General features: G+C 40.2%; 1 protein-coding gene across 1 annotated transcript; it reads left to right on the top strand.

Annotated features, from left to right (window-relative positions):
- The first annotated feature begins 1,355 nt into the window (after positions 1 to 1,355).
- LOC104302690 (formin-H-like) lies at positions 1,356 to 19,898 on the top strand. The gene is made up of 11 exons (XM_054173355.1): positions 1,356 to 1,751; positions 1,938 to 2,100; positions 6,308 to 6,419; positions 8,661 to 8,751; positions 9,321 to 9,407; positions 11,403 to 11,555; positions 13,174 to 13,303; positions 13,436 to 13,468; positions 15,233 to 15,336; positions 16,682 to 16,765; positions 19,755 to 19,898. The coding sequence occupies exons 1-11, from the start codon at positions 1,356 to 1,358 to the stop codon at positions 19,857 to 19,859; spliced, it is 1,458 nt and encodes a 485-aa protein (XP_054029330.1). The 3' UTR covers positions 19,860 to 19,898.
- Positions 19,899 to 20,994: the final 1,096 nt, after the last annotated feature.

Raw genomic sequence — 20,994 nt, 5'->3', positions numbered from 1 at the left:
GATGTTTTCAAGAGGGAGAGTTATTTGACTATAAGATTTGACACCAAGATATATTATGGTGACTTGTTTATAGCTTGTTTATGGCAGTGAAACCTGGAAGACACAGAAACTCTGAAGCCTGGGCATATTATGCACCACTCAGTCCCACAGTGAATTCCTTTAACGACTCACCAGTAGAAAGGACCCACAGCCCAAAAAATGAGGGGAATAAACAGAGCTGAAGGGACTGAGTGTGGATATTAAATTAACAGGACTTGGGTGATTTTCAGTCAATAGTCAGATCTCCTTAATTTTATCATTCTCATTAGGCATGACAGGCTGGATCTTGAAGTTTTATGTCACAGTTCACTTATGTGTCAGAATAAGAGCAAGAAATCCTTGTCTCAAAATGTTTATGCTTTAATATTGACACTTTCTGACTGTTTCATGTAAGATGCCATAAAGATGGGGATACTTGACATTAGAGAATGCTTTAACAAAGACAAGGCTTCTGTAAACAAGTAGTCAGTGGAGAATGAACCGTATTTCCATTCCTTGTCCTTCAGGTACTTGGTACAACTACGTGAAGGAGAATTGACATTATATTCCATAGATCTGGGAGGACAGAAGAAGAATGCAAACCCTATTACAAATACAATTCATTTATCAGGTGGTAATGTGAGTGTCAAAAAGGAGAATGGATGCAGTACTTTTTCAGTCCAGATGGAAGAACACAATTACTTGTAAGTATAGTTGGTAATTAATAAGTTGTTAAAGCAGAATAACTGAAAAGAGGTAACAGAATCTCAATGCGTCACAACAAAATAAAACAGTGGAGAAATGAAGTCATCTGAGTCACATAGATAACCCCTCCTGTTGCTGTGCAGTGATGTGATAAGTATTTTAAGGAGGAACTGAAGGTATAATGTCATGGAATTGAGAAGATGCACTGAAATACTGCCCACAAAGACTTGCCTAGTTGCTGTGTCAGGAGCCAGTGAGGAGATGTATGGTTCAGTTTGATGGGACAGATGCATGAACAGGTTCTGAGTAGCTTGTGCAACAAACACAGTAAAGCATAGCACATGGTTCACCTTCCCCCAAGGTGGGGAAGAGGAATTACAAGGCAACTGCACCATAAAGTCAATACATGGCAAAACTTCAGCTCTCTAACCTTAGACACATAACTCTGTCTGAAAAGGTCAGAGTCAGCAGCACTGGGCTCCTTTGACAAGTAAAGCTGCTGAACATCTTTCTGCTTAAGCAAGAAATATCTGTGGCTGTATTAGTCAGCATGTTATTTACACTTCTTGCATTTATATATGGCATTCTTAAATTTCAGGTTTCGAATACCCTGCACTGTTCAAAATAGCAGGATGGTGGATGCCAGCATGCTCCAGAAGGAATGGGTGTCTCTCATAGAAAGGTACTGTTCAGTGTGCAACGATGCCTCACTGCCGCAGGAGGGATCTCAAGGATGCATCTCCCCTGAAGCAGATTATGAGGAATTTCCTGTACCTCTGAGTGAGCAGAAAGAGGAGACCCTTTATGTCAGGGTGAACTCTGCATCAACCAGTCCGAACAAGTCTTCAAGCCTCCAGACAAAGCTTGCAGAGGAGGAAGCAGTCCCAGCATCACCACCTCTTCCACTTCCCATCAATAAGGCAGAAGTACCACCAGCCCCACCTGTGTTCCCACAGCCCTGCAGTGGGAGAACAGAGGGGTCAAAGAGAACCAAAGCCTTTCACTGGGATGTTGTTCCTTGTGATAAGGTGAGGATGAAAGTGATGGAAGCTGTTGGGGGGGGGAAGTTATTATAGCTCATATTACATGTGTAGTTATCAGAAAAGTACAACTGTGCCAGGAAACAACCCGGATGCCCTTCTGTATATTTGGATGAAACAAAGTGACTCTGCTCTTTTGGCTTTTTGTTTACCCTGTCACTCCTATGTTTTTAGATTCAAAAATCTGTCTGGGCATCATGTGACCCAGGCAGGAGAAAAATAGATCTATCCAGGCTCTGTGATCAGTTCCAGATGCAGGACATGATGGTGTTTTCAGGCAATGAACCTTCAATGAATCAACACATCATGTTAGATGCAAAAATTGCACACAACTTCAGTAAGTAAGAATTGTGTACTCCTATCTGGAAGCCTGTGGCGAGCTCAGTGTGCATTTTCTGTTTGTGCTTTCTGCCATTCAATAAGCAGACAAGTCTGTGACTGTATCATCTTTCAATGCAGTGCCCCTCTGCTGCTTTGTAAGGACGAGCCTCATGGCTCAGATGCTCTAAATGTTGCCCTTAATGACATAGAGAAACTTGTACAAAACATGTGGCTATGCCATAGAGCTGTGATGCTGTTGTCTTAGGGCAGACCCCAAATTAAAGACTTTTCAAGTTTTGTGAGCTGGCTGAGTAAAAGAAGTCAACAGAAATAACTGCATAGCACCTTGAGAGTGTTCAGTCTCTCTCCTGCATTGAGTTCAAGAGTAGTCATCTGGTGTAGATGGGCTGATGTGAGAAGCCTTTGAGACAGCTGCAAGTCAGGTCTCAAGACTTCTCTTGTGCTTTTAATGGCCAGTAGCTCAGGCTGTAAATGACTGTCGTGAATGACTATGATCAGAATCCTTCCCTTTCATATCCCAAGTATCATTCTACCAAAGACCTGACCCAGAACAGTCTTTCACAGCTAATGAAGCAGTTCAACACACAGTCTTACTAATAAAAGTTACTTTGATGAGAAGTGGGAGATATTAAGGGAGCAAAAATAAATGTTCTTCAAAGACTATGATTTCTATTACAGAAGTGGCTTTCAAAACAAAACAAAAAAGGAAGTTCTATAACCCAGTGCCATTTTAAGAAATGTTACATGTATAAAGAATTTTGCACAGTTAATGTTGAAGTTTTAGTGAGTATTGATGAGAAATAATATACTTTGGAGACCACATGAAATTTTAATTGGGAGCAGTAAGCAGAGATAACTTGTTGGAATGATTGCTTCCCTTGACTAACAATTTGAAGGGTTAAAAGGAAGTGAGTGACACAAAAGTGCTGTTGCAGATGAAAAGAATCCTGTAATAACACTTTTATCTACTAAATTATTGCTGTTTCTTTGAGGAAATTTCTTTCTTTTGGTTTGCAAATAGCACAATGCTTGCTTGTGATCCTGTTCTTCTTACAACTTTTTTCATTGAGACATTCAGCATCTGTTTCTTAAAGTTATCCTTAAAGTCCCATCAGTGAGTTTTTTTTTTTTGCCACATGCTTATTATTATGGACATTACTTAGATCAAAAGTTAATTTGATCTGGAGAATTCTGATTAATCTTCCTGCAAGTGCTGCAAACCACAGCTCTGAAATTAACAAATAAAATGATGAAGCTCCAAAATGCCAGGAGGTCAAAGTTTCTTGAGAATTTGAGTGAGTTTCTGAACACAAGGGAAAATGAAAGTTCTGAGAGAAGATCTACACACTAAATTCAAGCCCAATGTAAGAAAAAATGCAAAGAATAGAATAGAATAGAATAGAATAGAATAGAATAGAATAGAATAGAATAGAATAGACCAGGTTGGAAGAGACCTTCAAGACCATCGTGTCCAACTGATCATCCAACACCATCTAATCAACTAAACCAAGCAGCCTATCAAGTCTCCTCCTAAACACCTCCAATGATGATGCCTCCACCACCTCCCCAGGCAGCCCATTCCAATGGGCAATCACTCTCTCTGTGTAGAATTTCTTCCTAACACCCAGTCTGAACCTCCCCTGGTGCAGCTTGAGACTGTGTCCTCTTGTTCTGGTGCTGGTTGCCTGGGAGAAGAGACCAGCCCCTGCCTGTCTACAACCTCCCTTCAGGTAGTTGTAGAGAGCAATAAGGTCTCCTCTGAGCCTCCTCTTCTCCAGGCTAAACAACCCCAGCTCCCTCAGCCTCTCTTCATAGGGCTTGTGTTCCAAACCCCTCCCCAACTTTGTTGCCCTTCTCTGGACATGTACTAGCAAGTCAACATCTTTCCTAAAGAAGTAAACATCTTTCCTAAAATCTATCTAGTGGCTTGTAGTAGACAAATAGCCTCTATACAGAGAATAGGCATCAAAAAGACAAAAACATTCTCAGATTTCCAATGAATAAGTTTTGGGAGACACTATAATGTGTCTGTCAAGCCAGGAATGTGGGTGACAAAGCACCAGCTTCTGTGACATGACTGCTGCCTGTTTCTCTGTAGGAGACCCAATTTCACATATACACAATCCTGATTTTGCCTTGGGAAAATCCTTTGGCAAAGCAGAATTTATGCAGCTGCTAGTTTCAACCACTGAAAACATTCAAGAAAATATTAAATAGTTTGTGGACACATTGTAAACAATTTAAGAATCAACCTTTTACTGTGAGTTATGCACTCTGTTATGGTGATGACAAATGTGGTTAAAAAGGTGTAGCAAAGCAAAAGATAAAAGTCATAAAAAACTTAAGAAGGAAAAAGGGAAGATTCTGCCAGGTTTAGCACTAAAGCTAGCTCTTATATAACAAAATTAAAAGTGTGGAAAGTATGTCAGAGGAAAAATGGTATGTACTCCATCGACCAACAGTCTTCTTGGAACCATTAATAGCTGATTTGGGCCACAGCAAGTTCCTATAACCTGAAAAATTTTGGTTCCTTTTTAGAATTAGAGGGAAAAAAACCTCATAAAACCAAAACCAAAACCAAACAAGCAAAGCAAACCAAATAAAAACCCAACCCAAAACATAAATCTTCACATCCTTCCTGAATTCTCCTTCCTAACCACTTTGTGCTGCCCAGGAGTTCTGTTGAAGCAGACACTCTAGGACAAGTTTCATGTCAACACCGAGAGGCGTTTAAAGATTTTAGCTTTCTCTGCTGATGCTCTGTGTTCACTTCCTTGTATTTATTTTTTTAACCTTCATCTTTTGGTAATGATGATGGAGACAGACAGTAATTAAAGAATAACTGGAAAAACAAATTAGTCATTTTGGGAGCAACAGCTTTACAAATGGCTCTTCACTTGTTTTGGGGAAGAGACATCTTGTTTCCATTTTCCTCTCATAACACCCATTATGAGCCAGTCCCAAGTCAGCACAGATGTCTTAAACATTACAAAAACTCTTCATTAGATTTTAGAATATCAGACAGCCTGGAAGAAGTGAGAACTTCTGCTGCTCAAGTTGCCTTCATTTTGGGACTAATTTTTCTGGCATGCTCTCTACCTACCTTCTTTTGAATCCTGGAAATGAAACAAAGCAAGTAAACAAAATCAAAGCAAAGGGGAATTTTACCTTTTTTAACCTTAAAAATATTGTAAAATACCAATATATTGTGTTCTGGAAAAGGACCACTTTGAGTCGTGATCTGAGTACAAGAGAAATATATATCAGCAAGTATTTGTATTCCTTATGATATCAGCATCTCAGGTCTCCTTTAAGCATTGGCTGTGTTCTGAGAGAAATGCAATTTTTCATTGACTACTGCTATGACCATTTAAAGATAACATGAAGGTTGCTTTAGTATTTGTATTAGTATTTAGTATTTGTATTTACATCAAGAATATTGTGGCCAGCAGGAGCAGGGAAGTCATTGTGTCCCTGTACTTAGCACTGGTTAGGCTAGTGTGTGTCCAGTTCTGGGCCCCTCAGTTTAAGAAGGACATTGAGACACTTGAATGTGTCCAGAGAAGGGCAATGAGGCTGGGGAGAGGACTCGAGCACAAGCCCTATGAGGAGAGGCTGAAGGAGCTGGGATTGTTTAGCCTGGAGAAGAGGAGGCTCAGAGGAGACCTTATTGCTCTCTACAACTACCTGAAGGGTGGTTGTAGCCAGGAAGGGGTTGGTCTCTTCTCCCAGGCAACCAGCACCAGAACAAGAGGACACAGTCTCAAGCTGTGCCAGGGGAAGTTTAGGCTCAGGGTGAGGAGAAAGTTCTTCAATGAGAGAGTTGTTAGCAATTGGAATGTGCTGCCCAGGGAGGTGGTGGAGTCGCTGTCCCTGGAGGTGTTCAAGAGGGGACTGGACGTGGCACTTGGTGCCATGATCTAGTAGGCATGAGGTCTTGGGTGAAAGGTTTGATTTGATGATCTTTGACATCTTTTCCAACCTTGTTGATTCCATGATTCTATTTAGTAATTGCTTTAGTGTTAGTAGCTACTAAGTGGTTTTTAATTTCTGTTTGATTTTTTTTTTTTTTTTCCTGCTTTGGTCATTGTTTCTGCTTATTTGGTTTTGTAAATATGGAAGGTAAATATGAAATATTTTTATGATTTTTCCTTCCCTTGAGAATTTTCCTCCAAGTAATCTCAGAATCGTTTCTCCCCCAGACATTTTTCTTAAAAGTTTCCGTATCAAGCCAAGTGAGCTGAAAGACAGACTATACATTATACATGAAGAGAGTGGTGGACTTACAGATGAGCAGATTACAGCACTAAGAAGGTAATCTTTGGGGTTTGGCTGTTTGCAACAAGGCATGCTACCTTTTGGAGAATTCCTAATCTTCTGCAAATGAGGTGAAGTTGAGAAAAGACGTGACTGCAACATTTGGTCTATGCCGACCGTGAATATCATATTTGCACACAGAAAGCTCAGTCCTTGCAGATTTTAGAGTACATCCCCAAAATGTCATTCGGCCCCATGAGGTGTAGGCAAGGGGATTGCAAGAAATGACAGCAGATCTGTCAGAAAGAGTGATTGCGCATTGGAATGGGCTGCCTGGGGAGGTGGTGGAGTCACCATCACTGGAGGTTTTCAGGAGGAGACTTGATGGGGTGCTTGGTGCCGTGGGTTAGTTGTTTGGGTGGTGTTTGATTGGTTGATGGGTTGGACGCGGTGATCTTGAAGGTCTCTTCCAACCTGGTTTATTCTATGTATTCTATTTATTCTATGATTTTGTGAGCTGGTTACAAGGAGCAGAGTTAGCTCGAGACTAAGTTGTGGCAGTGAGCAGGTGTAACTTGAGAGAAGTTTCCAGCTCTTACTACAGCCTTACTGTCTATTGTGGGATCAGAAATGAAAGAAACTGGAAAATTTGTCTCTGTGCAAATTATACCTGTCAGATTGTCTAAACCTGAGTAGGAATTTCACTATTGCAAAATGAAGAAATATTTAAAGCCAGAGCCAAGATTACATTTCAAGATTGCAAGCAGTGAGCAAAACGTTCTGCTCATGTGTCCATTGAAGGCCAGTGGAGGAATATCGTTTGAAACTTCAGGGCTTATTTTTATACTGATGCCTTTCCATAGCTCCCTGAATGATTCTTTATCCTGGTGTCCTAAAATCAATAGCAAACCACTTTTTATGTCTATAAATGTAATGTTTCATAACAGTGCAAGATTTTTCATTGCACAAATTCCTTCAGAGTCGCATTGAGGTAAGAAGATATTTATGGAATGCATTCACATCTCCTTGTGCTTCCTCTTCCATGACTTCCATTGTTTAGTGCTCCAAGCATTGAACCTTCTAGATAATCTGTTAGCTTTGCTTCATACATGTAACACACTAAAACAGTTTGATGGAATATTGGATTTCTGATTAAATGAAGATATTTGTTCTCAGCTTATACAGCAAATGTTCTGTGGATTTGCTTAAAAACTTCAAGTCTTTTAAATGAAGAATAAGCTTTTGTTTGACAACAGATAACTGTTATTTTTAAATGAGAATTCCTTTTATTTTTCTTTTTTCTTTTTTTTCTGGTAATAATTCAAACCCCAGCAATTATTTAAATGTCCTATGAAATTATTTGCAACAGTAAAAGAACCTTATTGTTTGTTCCCTCTTTAATATGCCAAAAATCTTTAATTTTTTTTTTCTCTCTTGCAATACATTTCCTTACTTTCACTGAAAAAAAAAATATATATCTATCCCCTGCATGTTTAATCATGCTTGCTACAAATTGATTAGGCTGTTGGTATAGAACAAAGAGAAGATGATAGACATGAATACTTATTTAAGATTCCTTGCACACCTTCTCAGTTGTCTTTTATTAAATTGATTCCATTTTTCTTCTTTAAGATATACTACAAATTCCCCTAGTGTATCAGCCAGACAGGCTGGAAGATTTCCAGAGGAGTGGAGGGGATCTGTGGTGGTGTGAGTTTATTTTTTCCAAGTGGAGGCATGTTTAAAGACATCAGTATTCTAAAAATCTGCAGCCCTGGGGTACTGTGGGAGAATATTCTGTTACTTTATGCAGTAGGATGAAAGTGGCAGGCCTGTGTTATGTGCTCTTACAACACAGCCAATAAATGGATCTTGGATGTGGCGTAGTGCTTGGAGAGACAGAAACACCACTGCCTACTTCTTTTTCATCAGCAGCTAAAAATGTTTTAGAGGAAGGAGTCAGGCCACTGGTTAATCACCCCATAGCATGAGTCTGCTCTGCTTTGGCAGTAGTTTTTCTAAGAAGATAATGCTGGAGACAAGCTGAGCCAGAGTGGTCATAACTGCTCAAGAAGTTTCTAGGAGCTTTTGGAAAGCTCATCCAATGTATCTGCAAATCGTTTTTGCTTTCCATCATGTAGTGGACTCAAGTGTACAAAGTTCCAATGGTTAAATAAATATTGCAGAAACACACTAAACAGAAAGACATTCTGATGCATGGAGTGGAGTGTGTTTTTTGTTACAACAATGCAGAATGAAGGGGAAAAGAACATCTAATTTCCATTTGTTGTTTTACAGATACATGCCAACACCAAAAGACACAGAAAGGTACAGGTCGTTCAGGGGGTCTCCTTCAGAGCTGCATGTGGTTGATCAGTTTATGTTAGAGGTAAGAAAGCACAGCATTAAAAGGCACCACATGCTATTTGTACCATGCTCTCTTCTAGATAAAACCACTATGAGAAGCTGGGGTTTGAAATAAATTCACAATCTCAGCCAGAATCTGTATAAGAGGATTTATGTGACAAAGAGAGGAATCAGATATGATGAAGAGAACTGTAGGATCCCTTTGCTTCTCTAAGTCACACACCCTCCCCTTCCTCCAAAGAAGGAGCTGATTTATTCTGAGTTAGGTTTCCACAATATTTAAGTGTAAAATTGTATGCATGGAACCACTCTCATTCACAAGAAATGAGTGTCATTGATAGTAATAGTGTCTTGCTCTACTGGCATACAGAGGTTTTTTGAATTTGCATCTGCAAATGATGCATAGTCAGATATGTGATTTTTATATTTGCCATAGTAGAGCTCCAGGCTTAGGGCCTAGAATAAACTAATAAATGAGCACAGAAATTAGGAAAGCTAGAGTGCAGCTGAATGAATACGTTATGAGAGACGTATGTGCATGTTTTGGTATAAACATGGGGTTTGATTCCATTTCTGCTCAATTCTTTGCAGATGTGTAAGATCCCCCACTTAGGCCAGAGGCTGGATCTCCTGCTTACCGTACGTGAGCTCCCCATGAGCATGAAAGATTTGGAGCCTGTAAGTGACAAGACTCTTCCACAGTGTGTTTGTAGCCAAAATCTACCAGTTAGAGGTCCAAGTGGCCCCAGTTCATTTCAAAGTGCTGTAGTTGAGGAGATTTTATTCTGTTCTGTTTGTTTGTTTGTTTGCTTATTTATTTGGTTTGGTTTGGTTTGTGTGGGGGTACATTTGAAATACAAAGGCACTATTGGTGCATTTGGAATTCTTTTGGGAATCCAGTTGATTTATCTGTGTCTTGTTAATGAAAGTATTTAACACTACTGGTTCTAAAATACAGTAAACCCCACCAAAAATAAATGAGGCATATGATATGTACGTATATAAATGCATATATATTTAACATCATCCTTGTTCCACTAAGGTTCAAGGTACAGCTCCTAACAGGCCTGGCAGTGGAACAGATAACCACAGAGGAGGGACTAAAGGACAGGAAAAGTTTTCCAATTTTTCATTTGAGGTTGTAAACTTTCCACTTTCTTTGGCCAGGGATATGAGAGAAGCAATTTTTACCATTCAGATTTAATTCCTATTGTGGGGAGGGTCTCACCCCACAAACCTGAAGGAATCAATTCAAAGTTGTAGATACTTAAAGCAAGTTTATTGAGCAGCATCTTGCAGATGTTTACTGTTTTCAGAAGACTGAAGGAAGCTGTTGACCCTAAGGATTCCAGCATGGAAATGAACTGTTGCAAATCACAGTTCAATTCCCTCTCTGCATTTTTCAGAATGACCTAGGGGTTGGGGTGGATGCAAATAAACAGGGTTCCAGTCTTATGGACTTCATCTTCCAAACCACTGCCTTACCTGCCAGGGTTTGTGTATGCTTTGATTCAAAACAAAGTATTGCAACACGAGTCCGTGAAAATATTTCAAAGGGTTTGCTTCCATTTTGCATGGGAATAAAACCAGAAGTTGAAAGACCTGCAAATTCGATTGATTGTCCTTTGTCTGGCTGTGATTAAAACCAAAGTAACAGTGAATAAAATTCATAAGGTGAACAGATGGAAAACACAGGGGAGATACACAAATGTTTGACCCTGCCTGGTAAAATGCTTCACCTTTGCTGTGCTCCACTGGAACCAAATATTTGAATATTTGGAAGCTATTACATATACTGTTAGCTTTGAAGGCTATTTAATGTTCATTAAAGACCTGATTAGTTGTTTAAGTATTTTCCTACTCACGCACCCTCATGTGTAAACCATGTATTATACACTTAAAATTCTAAAGAACAATCTGAATATTGGCTTTTAGCACCCTCTGGCCCTGGGATGTGCTATGAATGTTTTAACAGTGGCTTTCAGCTCTGCTACATGCTTCATTCGTCCCCTGTTTTTAAACCAGTGTGTTGGTGACTGATGAAGAGAGGTGTGGTGCTAAAAAAACATATATATTTCCTAATTTTAAACAAACCCACCTCTTGTATCTGTAGGCCTAGAAGGGAGGTGTCTTCCCCAGTAAAATAGAAATTGATAACTGAGTTTGATTACAGGAAATTATTATTCTTCCTTATGGTGAAACTGTGTTAAGAATTTTGATAACAGTCTTCAGCTGGTATAAACAGAAGGGAGGGAGGTGAAGGATGGAGAACTTTATACTGAGCTTCAGGCTATCTGCTTCCCCTGATGTCTGACATTTGGTGCAATCTGGTGCACTCACACAGCAAAATATTTTTCTTCAGAAGCTTTTTTAAGAGATGAGGTTGAAGTTGTTTTGGCCAGGGCTGATTTGGCAACCAGAAAGGATGTGATCTCCTCTGGGGGCAGGGTAACTATGACAACACAAGCTTTATCTTGGTAGAAAACTTGAAACTGGTCCTTCCTGAGAACCCCTGGCCACTTCCTGTAGAGAAGTTGAATAGGAAGGTAGCCACCAGCTGAAGTGCAACTTGCTTTAGGTGGGGACAATGAGGCTGTGGCAAAGGGAAAGTATAGGCACTACTGATATGCTCACAGTTTCAGTTTGAACTGAAGGGAAATTTGTGTGTTTCAGCTAATAAACCAGAAAATCCAAGCGAGTAAACAGCTGCAGTCCAGCCAGAAATTTGTTGCTGTTTTGGAGTACATTTTAGCCATTGGAAACCATTTAAATGAAAGGGCTGGAAAAGAAAAGGCTAAAGGATTTAGACTGTCATCTTTGACCAAAGTGAGTAAATATTTCCCTTGTCATTAAAATCATCACATTATAAGGTGTGTTAGCTGTTATTATTAACTCAGTTTTGCCCTGACTGTGGAGAGAGGCAGTATTTTTTAATGAGTAGATAACATTTTAACATCTGCTCTTGGTTACACTAGAAACAAAATCCTGTTTAACAATCTATATGTGTGAGATAACAAGATGCATTTCCCCATTTTAGGCAGCAGCACTAGCTAGATGGGAGCCTTATGATGTTGAACACACTGTGTTTCTAATGAGGTAGAACATCTAAATGCTCACTGCCCCTGACTGCCGGATCCTCTGCCTAGAAGAGGCATCTGAGCTGCAGGTCCCTGGTTAGATCCAAGCTGAGATAAGTTGTGTTTTGCAGCCCTGTGCAGAACACTGCTGCTCGGATCCTTCTCACGTCACTGTGGTCAGAGGCTGTAACTGCAGCGTTTCTTCCATGGCAGTTGCAGTTTTTGACACCGGAGTAAGTTCTTAGTGCTTCATTTTACTCGATGTGAAACTCTTTTGCAACAAGTGGTGCAATGCCACTTTCAGGTGGAAGAGAATGTAAATAAATTAATAAACTGAAAGGGAATGAGATTTGCCTGCAATGATTTTAACTTCTTCATATTGCTCTGCTGGATGACTGGGTAGGTGGTGAAGGGGACAGGTGCGAATTCTGCTCTTTCATGACAGAGATCTGCTCTGCAAGAAGTATCCTACAGCTCTTAGTCTTCTAATTGCCTTTACACTGACCTACCACTTGTCTGACATTAGTTTGAGTTCTCCATTATTTATAAGGAAGCTGCTTTTCCATTTTCATTAGAATTTGACATCAGAAAATGCTGCTGTTGAGCACGGGGTTTCTCCCCTCCTCCACACAACAGTGGTAGAGCATCCCTCTCTTATCTTAAAACATAAGAAATGGATACAAATTTCCTAAGCTGCTTTTGTACCTTTAACACTATTGTAAGATTATGCCTGATCTGTAAATAGAAGAGAGAAGGATTTTTATTTTGTTTTGGTGAAGTATCTTTCCCATCTGGAGACTTTAATATATGAGTGAGTGATTTACAACTCCAGTGACAATTCCGAAACACAACTTGCATTCTATTTTTTTCTCTTCTTTTCTTTTATATAGTGGCTGTGATACCACATCTATCATAATGAAAAATGCCTGCAAAATAATTTTCTGCCACAGAGCATCTTCCCAGATTCAGTTAAGGAACTCTGCTATCTCCCTGAACACAGCACACTGCTTTTAAGTGGAAAGGAATAATGGCTGTGTTTGGCGGTCCAAAATCAGCTGCACTCAGTTAGGATACCTTAAGTTGCAAAAAGTCTTGTGTGAATAAAAAGACAGAAAAGAGCAAGGAAGGTCAACAGATATGAAAGTGTACACAACAGATATGAAAGTGTAAAGTTGATCTTAATCAAGAGTGTCTGCAAGAATGTCTGTGAAATGGTGGGTTGAAAACAAGAAGTTTAATTTCATTGTTTTTCTATTCTTGTCAGATTTACCTGGAAGCTATCAACATCCCTGCTGTTCCTTTTTATTTAAAAAAAAAGAAAAGTATAATAGCTCAGTCTGTCATTTAGTGCTCTGTTCTATTTGCAGTTACCTCTGTTGAAGGGTAAAGAGAGGGCATTCACCTTGCTTCATGCCCTTGTGGAACAGATCTTCTTACATGAGCCTGATCTGGCCAAATTTTCTCAGGAGTTGACAGAATTTGAAGCTGTTCCTGATGGTAAGGGGGGGGGAGGGGAATAATAATCAACAAACAAAAAATGAAGTCCTTCAACTTCTGTGGAAACTCCTTCCCTCACAATATGAATGATACTTATTAGGATGTTTTTTTTCTCTCTCTCTACCTTTCCAGCTTCCATGAAGGGCCTCTGTGCTGAAGTTGATGGTATGTAAATGTGGTTTCTAAATTCAAGAAAGATTTCCATACTTTGTGCAGTCATTTGGAACAGGTTTTCATTGCACTGCTGTAGTCTGTGAAGAGAGGTAAAGGTTCAAAACATTGAGGTGAAGTGTTGCCATGGTGATATTTAACCTGCCACATTACTGTAAGGAAATAAAAAAGAAAAAAAAAAAAAGAAAAAAAAAAAAAGGAAAGAAGAAATATTAAAGTGTGTCCAGGTGGCTTAGAAGCAGGAAAAATATGCTGCCCAAGGTAAATAATGCCCAGAGTTTATAATAAACTACTAATGTTATATGATACAAGTGCTGTGTCAAAGTTATGGCTGTAGCAGAGTCTCCAGGGGTAGGCAGTACAGCAGCAGAACACTTCCTACAGTTCAGTCCTGAAGCTCAAGAACTCCTCTGAACCAAATTGGTCTCTTTGTTTAGAAAGCAGCCCAATGATGTGAAGTCAACGGAAGGAAACAGAATAAGATTGTTCAAATGTCAGATAGATTTTGGGAGACATTTACAACTTGCCATTGAACAGTATCACAAAATGAGCAGTAGTGAATTCAAGGGATTTTAGATTGAACCCTTTGAGAGCTGACATAGGGGATAAAAATGAACTATATCATGCTGAAAGTTTACAAAAATCTTTCTCAAAAGTGGTGTGAGTGTTGACTGTGACTACAGACCAAAACATCCTCTTTCAGCCTTTGATAACATACCTGAATGATAGTCATTCCTGGCTTTCAGTTTGAAAACCCCTTGTGCCTCTTCTGCTGGGCTTTAGGAGACAGCCAGGCATATAGCTTGAGGCCACTAAAGTGTGGTTTTATTCTGTCCCAAGAAATTTCTATCAACTTTTTAGGAGACACAAGTAACTAAAAGTAACACTCTTTACCCTCAGTCCCTTATGGTGTTTGAGAATGGTGTTGCTAGCAATCCAAATCACTAAATATGTTGAAGACAGTTTTGGGAAGTCTTGAGTAAAGGAGTGCAATGGACATAGCACCAGAAATTGCTGGGAGACATCAGGGGGGTGATTCATGGAAACTGAAGGAGATTGTCTTGCTTCTGCCCTCCATGGATTCCTGATGGGCCCAGTGTAGTCCCATTCACCAGAGCACTGAGGGAAAGAGGTGGACTAAATGCCACTGAACCAGCCTTCCTCACCATGTAGGTCAAGGCACACCTTTTTAGGGGCTTATACACGAGCAGAAGGAGAGGAAGATGCAACTGCAGCCTGGGCCAGTTCAGGGCCAAGGCCCTGGTGCCAAAGTTGTATCTCTTTCTTACCCCATTTTACACCACGAGAGCTCCCACGGTAGCAGTCCAATGTAGTGCTTGCTGCCAGCTGACAAGATCTCTCACTGTTGCATAAAGTGGATTTTTTTTGTTCTTTTATCTTAAAAGGAACCCTGAAGTTGTTACATAAAAACATAGGTTTGAAGAATGTTATTTTCATTGCTAATCCCAATGCTCAAAGCTAGGGAAGGTCAGATTTACAGCTGCTGCATAACCACACTATCGACCTCCTCATTATTCTGCAGTTGCTGTGATGTGATCACATACTATTTTTTTCCCCTCATGAGACCCTTGCCTCTTTCAGGGTTTCTATTTCAAAACAGAAAAATTAATATTCCTAGGTGAATGCATTACAGACTAAATATTCTAAACTTTCTGTGTGTGCTAAATTAGCCATTTGCAGTCCTTCGGACATGGCTGCGTGCCAGTGAAATTTCTCATCTTCTTTCTCTTTTGTTAGTTTTAAAAAGAGAATTGGAAAATGTTATTCAGTGCAGGAGGCTTATTAAACCCAAGTCAGCCAAGACAACACCCCAGGAATCACAGTTCTGCAAGGAACTAAAGGTAACTTTATCACAACCTTATTGTGGGCTGGAGGTAAAAGATGAGTAACCTGCTTAGTTTGGCTGAGACCTTCCCTGCCAAGGGAGTCAGAAGCATTTGAGGAAAAGTGGCCTTTTATTGCCTTCTGATAGTGTCTCATACTATAAGTTGTGGCATGGGAAGGGGTTTTCAGAGTTTCTGCGCCTACTGCTTTTGCTTCACAAGGCAAATGGGCTGGAGTGGGTGAGGAACTGTTAACTCTATGGTTGCCCATGGTAAAGACTTGGGAATAACAGTTATTTTAGAAGGTGTGCCTTTTGGAAAATAACTTTAAGGTCATAGAGTCCAATCATTAACCCAGCACTGCCAGGTCACCATGAAACCATGTCCCTCAGCACCACTTCTATATGGCTTTTAAATTCCTCCAGGGCTGGGGACTCCACCACCATCCTGTGCAGCCTGTTCCAGGGCCTGACAATACTTTTAGTGAAGAAATTTTTCCTAATGTTCAACCTAAACCTCCTCTGGCACAACTCAAAGCTCTTTTCGATCATCCAAGGGCATGCCTAAACTGTGAATATAGGCTGATCTAAGATGATTCTGCCCATGCTAGTGGCAGAGCAAGATACGCTGGAAGAGACAATGGAGAGGTGGCTGAGCGGGCTGTAGGGAGCCCAGTCCTGGTGAGGGGTCAACAGAGCCAAACCCAGGGCTAAGCAGCTGAGGTACATGGGAGTTAATTAACAATTAAAAGCACCATTGCACTTACGGTGAACAAGGCTACTTTCAGCAAAGGCATTCAGCACTCTGTGGTGTGGATGGTTTGTTTCTGCTGTCCAGGATATCTTTGTGCTGTGCTTCATTAGGTAGGATTGGCATTGTCTCCATCCATCCATTTCCTTCTGCCTTGGATCAGTTCAATGGTGTACTTCTTCAAGCTGGTGAAAATGTGTGGTACAAAACCCCCATGAATCAGGCATTGTATTTCAATATTAAATTTCTAAGGCCCTGATTCTGCCTCCCTAAGAGGGGAGTGTTTGCTTAACATGCAAAAAAGCTATGCTAAATGTGGGTGGAAATTAGGATCTTATGAGGCTTATCTAGTTCTGCTAGTGTTAATAGATTTAGGTAGTTATTGGTTGAGAAGAAAAAACCCAAATCTCTTTTATTTTTTTTTTTTGGTCTTTGATGTCTTAATATTTGCAAAGGAATGTGTGTGCTTGATGCATGCTTATCTTTTATGATACGTGAAATTGTTGTGACATGACAATTTTGACTTGAATTACCTAGGTTTTGCTGCTGTTTCATTCCTGCTTTAATACTATGCTGCTATACTGAATTAAGGAGTTTTTTTATTGTATTACAGGATTTAATTCAGAAATATGAAGAGGATCTATCTCAGCTGTCAAAGAGATGTGATGAAATGAAGAAGCTTTATAGCAACATACTGGTACGTGTCATGTTAAAATGCAATGAAAATCAATCAATGAAAATCAATTTACATTTATTAAAGAAGAAAAAAAAATAAAAAGGAAAGGGAAAAAAAAATAGAGGTGCAAGAAGTTTCCATGCTTCTACATGCTTCCTACTTATACCGTCCACAGAAATGGAAGTAAAAAAAGATGCTTATCAACTTTATACATTCAATGATTTTGACTGCCCAGTGTTTGCTACATGTTAGACAGCCCTGCGTGTTTTCTAGTTCCTACCAGCTATTGTGTCTGCGGCAGGCAGCCACAAATCGGTTACCTGGGCTGAGGGTTTTTTCCCTGGTGACAACCTTAACAGTTGAGGGTGCTGATTTAGCTACTGTTGTTGGAGTGAGGAGACCAAGACAGAGATGCTAGTAGTAGCATGGATCTAAAAATGAGCAGAGAAGAAAGAAACTCCATGGGCAGAAGATTTATGATAAGGAAACTGTCTGATCTTGTTTGTTCCAATTATATTCACCCACACTTGGACCACAGAGCCATCTAACTTTCACAGTATCACAGTATCACTAAGGTTGGAAGAGACCTCAAAGATCATTGAGTCCAACCTGTCACCACAGACCTCATGACTAGACCATGGCACCAAGTGCCACATCCAATCCCCTCCCAAACACCTCCAGGGATGGTGACTCCACCACCTCCCCGGGCAGCACATTCCAATGACGAACGACTCTCCCGGTGAAGAACCTTCTCCTCACCTCCAGCCCAAACTTCCCCTGGCACAGCTTGAGACTGTGTCCTCTTGTTCTGGTGCTGGCTGCCTGGGAGAAGAGACCAATGCCCCCCTGGCTACAACCACCCTCCAGGTAGCTGCAGAGAGCAATGATGTCAACCCTGAGCCACCTCCTCTCCAGGCCAAACAATCCCAGCTCCCTCAGCCTCCCCTCACAGGGCTGTGCCTCTCCCCAGCCCCGCTGCCCTTCTCTGGACACGTTCAAGTGTCTCAACATCCTTCCCAAACTGAGGGGCCCAGAACTGGACACAGGACTCAAGGTGTGGCCCAACCAATGCAGAGTACAGGGGCACAATGACTTCCCTGCTCCTGCTGGCTACACTATTCCTAATGCAGGCCAGGATGCCGTTGGCCCTCCTGGCCAGTTTTCTCAATCTTTTTTTTCCTTTTGAACAGAATCAACCTGCCTAGGTCTAATACACTAGAAAATGGTTTTTGGGTCAGGAGGTCACACCAGAAGGAATGATAAAAGGCCCACGCTGCAGCTGTTAACAACATAGCATTTAAATTCCTCATTCAGTACAAATGTCTAGGAGTATGATAGAAATTCAGGAGCTCTCTGCAGTGGTGAGAGCATTCTCTGGTAGAATAGTCACACTAGGAGTTTTTAAGGAAAGGGACAGGCTTGTTGAAATGCAGTGTTCGTCTCTGAAACTAGAATAACTTCCCAGTCCTGGCATCAGGACATGGCTTCAAGTGATGCTGGTGTTTTGTTTTGTTTGGTTTTTCTTCTTTTTCAGAGTGAAGGATTAGAAGTAGTGTTTTATCCCAGGCAAATGTTACAGAGGACATGTAGCCAGGAAGCCTACCTTATGATTTTATATTCTGCTTATAAAATCAATAATGACCTTGGCATGTGATGCTTCTATAGAATGAACAGTAAACTGGGGAAACCTGCCTGTGGTATAGCTGTGGGCTATCAACTTTTCACAGATGGTCATTAGCTCCAGGAAATGCATCTCTCATTACTGTTTAACTGATGGTACACCATGGGTGAGTGGAGAGGCGTGCCAAAGATCAAGGGCTTGGAGCACCCAGGAGGTGCAATTAGGAACACAACAGGCAAAACTATTAATCAGGTGTTGCTGGTTAATGTTAATATGTTTGTGACTGGATTATATGAGTGGTCTCTTTTACTGTGATTCTGATTTCCAGGCAGAGGGTTTGCTCCTAAGAACATGTTTAGTTAATGACAGATACCTGTCCAAACCTTTCTGGATATTTCATTTGTTGCAACATGAGATACTGAACTGCAACTTTATTGCTACTCAGCAATAAAGAGAGCTGTATCAGTCAGTTACTGAGTAGCTCTCAATTACAGCCCAGATAAGAACTTGTAGCAACACGAGATGCCTAAAACTCTTTGATGAAGGCTCTGGAGCATGTTCTCTAGATTTGTTCTGCTCAATTAGAAAGCTGTTGAAGGCAGAATTATGCTCTTTAACTCCTTGATCCCATTAAGGGGGAGCCTTTGAAAATTATGACAAACCTCTTAAATTAAACCTTAACAACAGATTCAACAAGACAAATCCTATCCTAGAACTGGAGAATGTATGTGGAAATGATTTTAGCTAACTCAGAAGCAGCTTTCCTAGTACTGAAGTCGGTAGTATGACTGCTCTTCACCTCTTGTCTCACAGTAGAGCAGACACAATGCCAAGATTGTTCACTCCTTTTTCAAAAAACTTTCCATCTGTTCACCTTTTTCAGGTGAAGGAAAGAAGAGAACAGGGAAAGGTGGCTCTTTGATAGATTGCTTTTTCTCCCCCAAATGCCTCCTTCCTTATGTATATTGTTTGTTTGCAAAGGAGAACTTTTTGGCTTCAACGCTCTGACACCATGCCTACGGTGGAATATAAACCACTTCTCTAGTGTGCACAATTTCTTTTATGAATGGGGTTATCTAACAAACTGCAGAGCCAGGAAGCATCATGTTTTACTGTTTTTTTCTCCTCTTCAGTTGTAGCTACAGTCCAGCTTGGGAGACTGTGTTATACATAAACTCAGGTTACTGAGGTAACTCAATGACAACTCCTGGGGCCACTTTGACTCCAAATGTTCTAATTGTTGTCATTACTACTACTATCACTACTATTATTCTTAATAATGAAAGTATTCAAAGTATTCTTGCTCTTTTAATAGCTTCAAGATCCTGGATGTGGTTTAGATTACTTGAACATACTAATGTTAGATATTCTTCTCATTCAAATTTACAGGTAAAATTTGGGGAGCCACAAGACCTAGACTCTCAGGAACTATTTGGATGGATATCTTCATTCATTAGTGAGTTTAGGAGAGCCTGTGCTGAAGTTGTGCCATAAGGACAACACAAACCTTGTAAAGAGGTGAGGGAAAGAGAAGTCCAGGAAACAATGTTTAAGTTAATTGGCTTGAAGATTACTCAACTAATAAGAAGCACATAGAGAGTATATATTCTGTCTGGCACTCTACCTTGATTTTTAAGGGATATTCAATGTCTACTGTGTTATTTTTAAGTGGTATTTGACCTGTAGGATCACAGATCACATATGAGCCTCTCCCTTCTTTTCTTCTGGTGTACTTTGTACCTTGAGGTGCCTGTATATTTAGAAAGGAGGCACTTTGGACACCTGATAATTTCTCTATTGAATCTTTCCTCTTCATACCCAATCTTCTGACTGAATTGTAACTCTTACTTTCAGTGAATAAGTTCCTTTATGGTGACCAAATCTTTTGCTATAATTTTCTAAATAATACTTTAAAAGTTTTACAATGAAATAGGGAGCTGTTGTCCACAGAGGAGAATACTTTGCATAAGTTCCTGCTTGTCTTTCTGCTACTAAGACACTGCAGGCTTACTATGTAATGAAGAAAGGGTCTAGCTGGGTGCTTTTGTTGGTTTGTTTTGTTTTCCCTCAAAGCAGTACAACAAAATAGTGCTTTTAGTTGTTAAGTCACACATTCAGGTGAAATACTTTACAAACTGATAAATAAATGAGATCTTCATTGGCAGGAAGAGAAAAATGTCATAGAAGCAAAATAAAAATATATCATGAGGCATCTAAGGAATGGATACTGGAGGTAATTAACCATGGCTTTCAAAAGAGAAAATGATTCCATTGCATTTGCTGGCTTTTACATATTTTTTTTCATTCAAATAATTATCTAGAGCTCAAAAATAGGAGAAGAAAAGGAGGCCTGTAAATGGAAAGACAAAATGGATGTGTTTAACATTGAAAGCAGAAAATAATCCTAAAAGGTCACTGATAAAATTTGGCATTTTCTGTAGTGGTTTTGCAAACAGTGTTGTTTGAAGTGTATTACCTGACTTATATAGGTCTGACTGCCCAGGACTCACAGTGTTTGGATTTGACAGAAATGCTGAATACTAGGAGCGAGGGTGAGCCATCTGCAAGCCTTCAATGCACTTGAAGCTGAAAATGATCACAACCCTCTCTCAGCTGGCCTATAAAATTT

Source organism: Dryobates pubescens, chromosome 26 (genome assembly GCF_014839835.1).
Source record: "Dryobates pubescens isolate bDryPub1 chromosome 26, bDryPub1.pri, whole genome shotgun sequence".
Lineage (NCBI taxonomy): Eukaryota > Metazoa > Chordata > Aves > Piciformes > Picidae > Dryobates > Dryobates pubescens.
Note: the sequence above shows the minus strand (reverse complement) of the source record. Positions and strands in the feature narration are given on the sequence as shown.

Coding starts and splice junctions, on each gene's coding strand:
- LOC104302690 (XM_054173355.1), top strand. CDS start 1,356: ATGGTGGATGCCAGCATGCTCCAGAAGGAATGGGTGTCTCTCATAGAA. Junction 15,337..16,681: donor AGTTCTGCAAGGAACTAAAG/GTAACTTTATCA, acceptor ATTGTATTACAG/GATTTAATTCAGAAATATGA. Junction 16,766..19,754: donor AGCTTTATAGCAACATACTG/GTACGTGTCATG, acceptor TCAAATTTACAG/GTAAAATTTGGGGAGCCACA.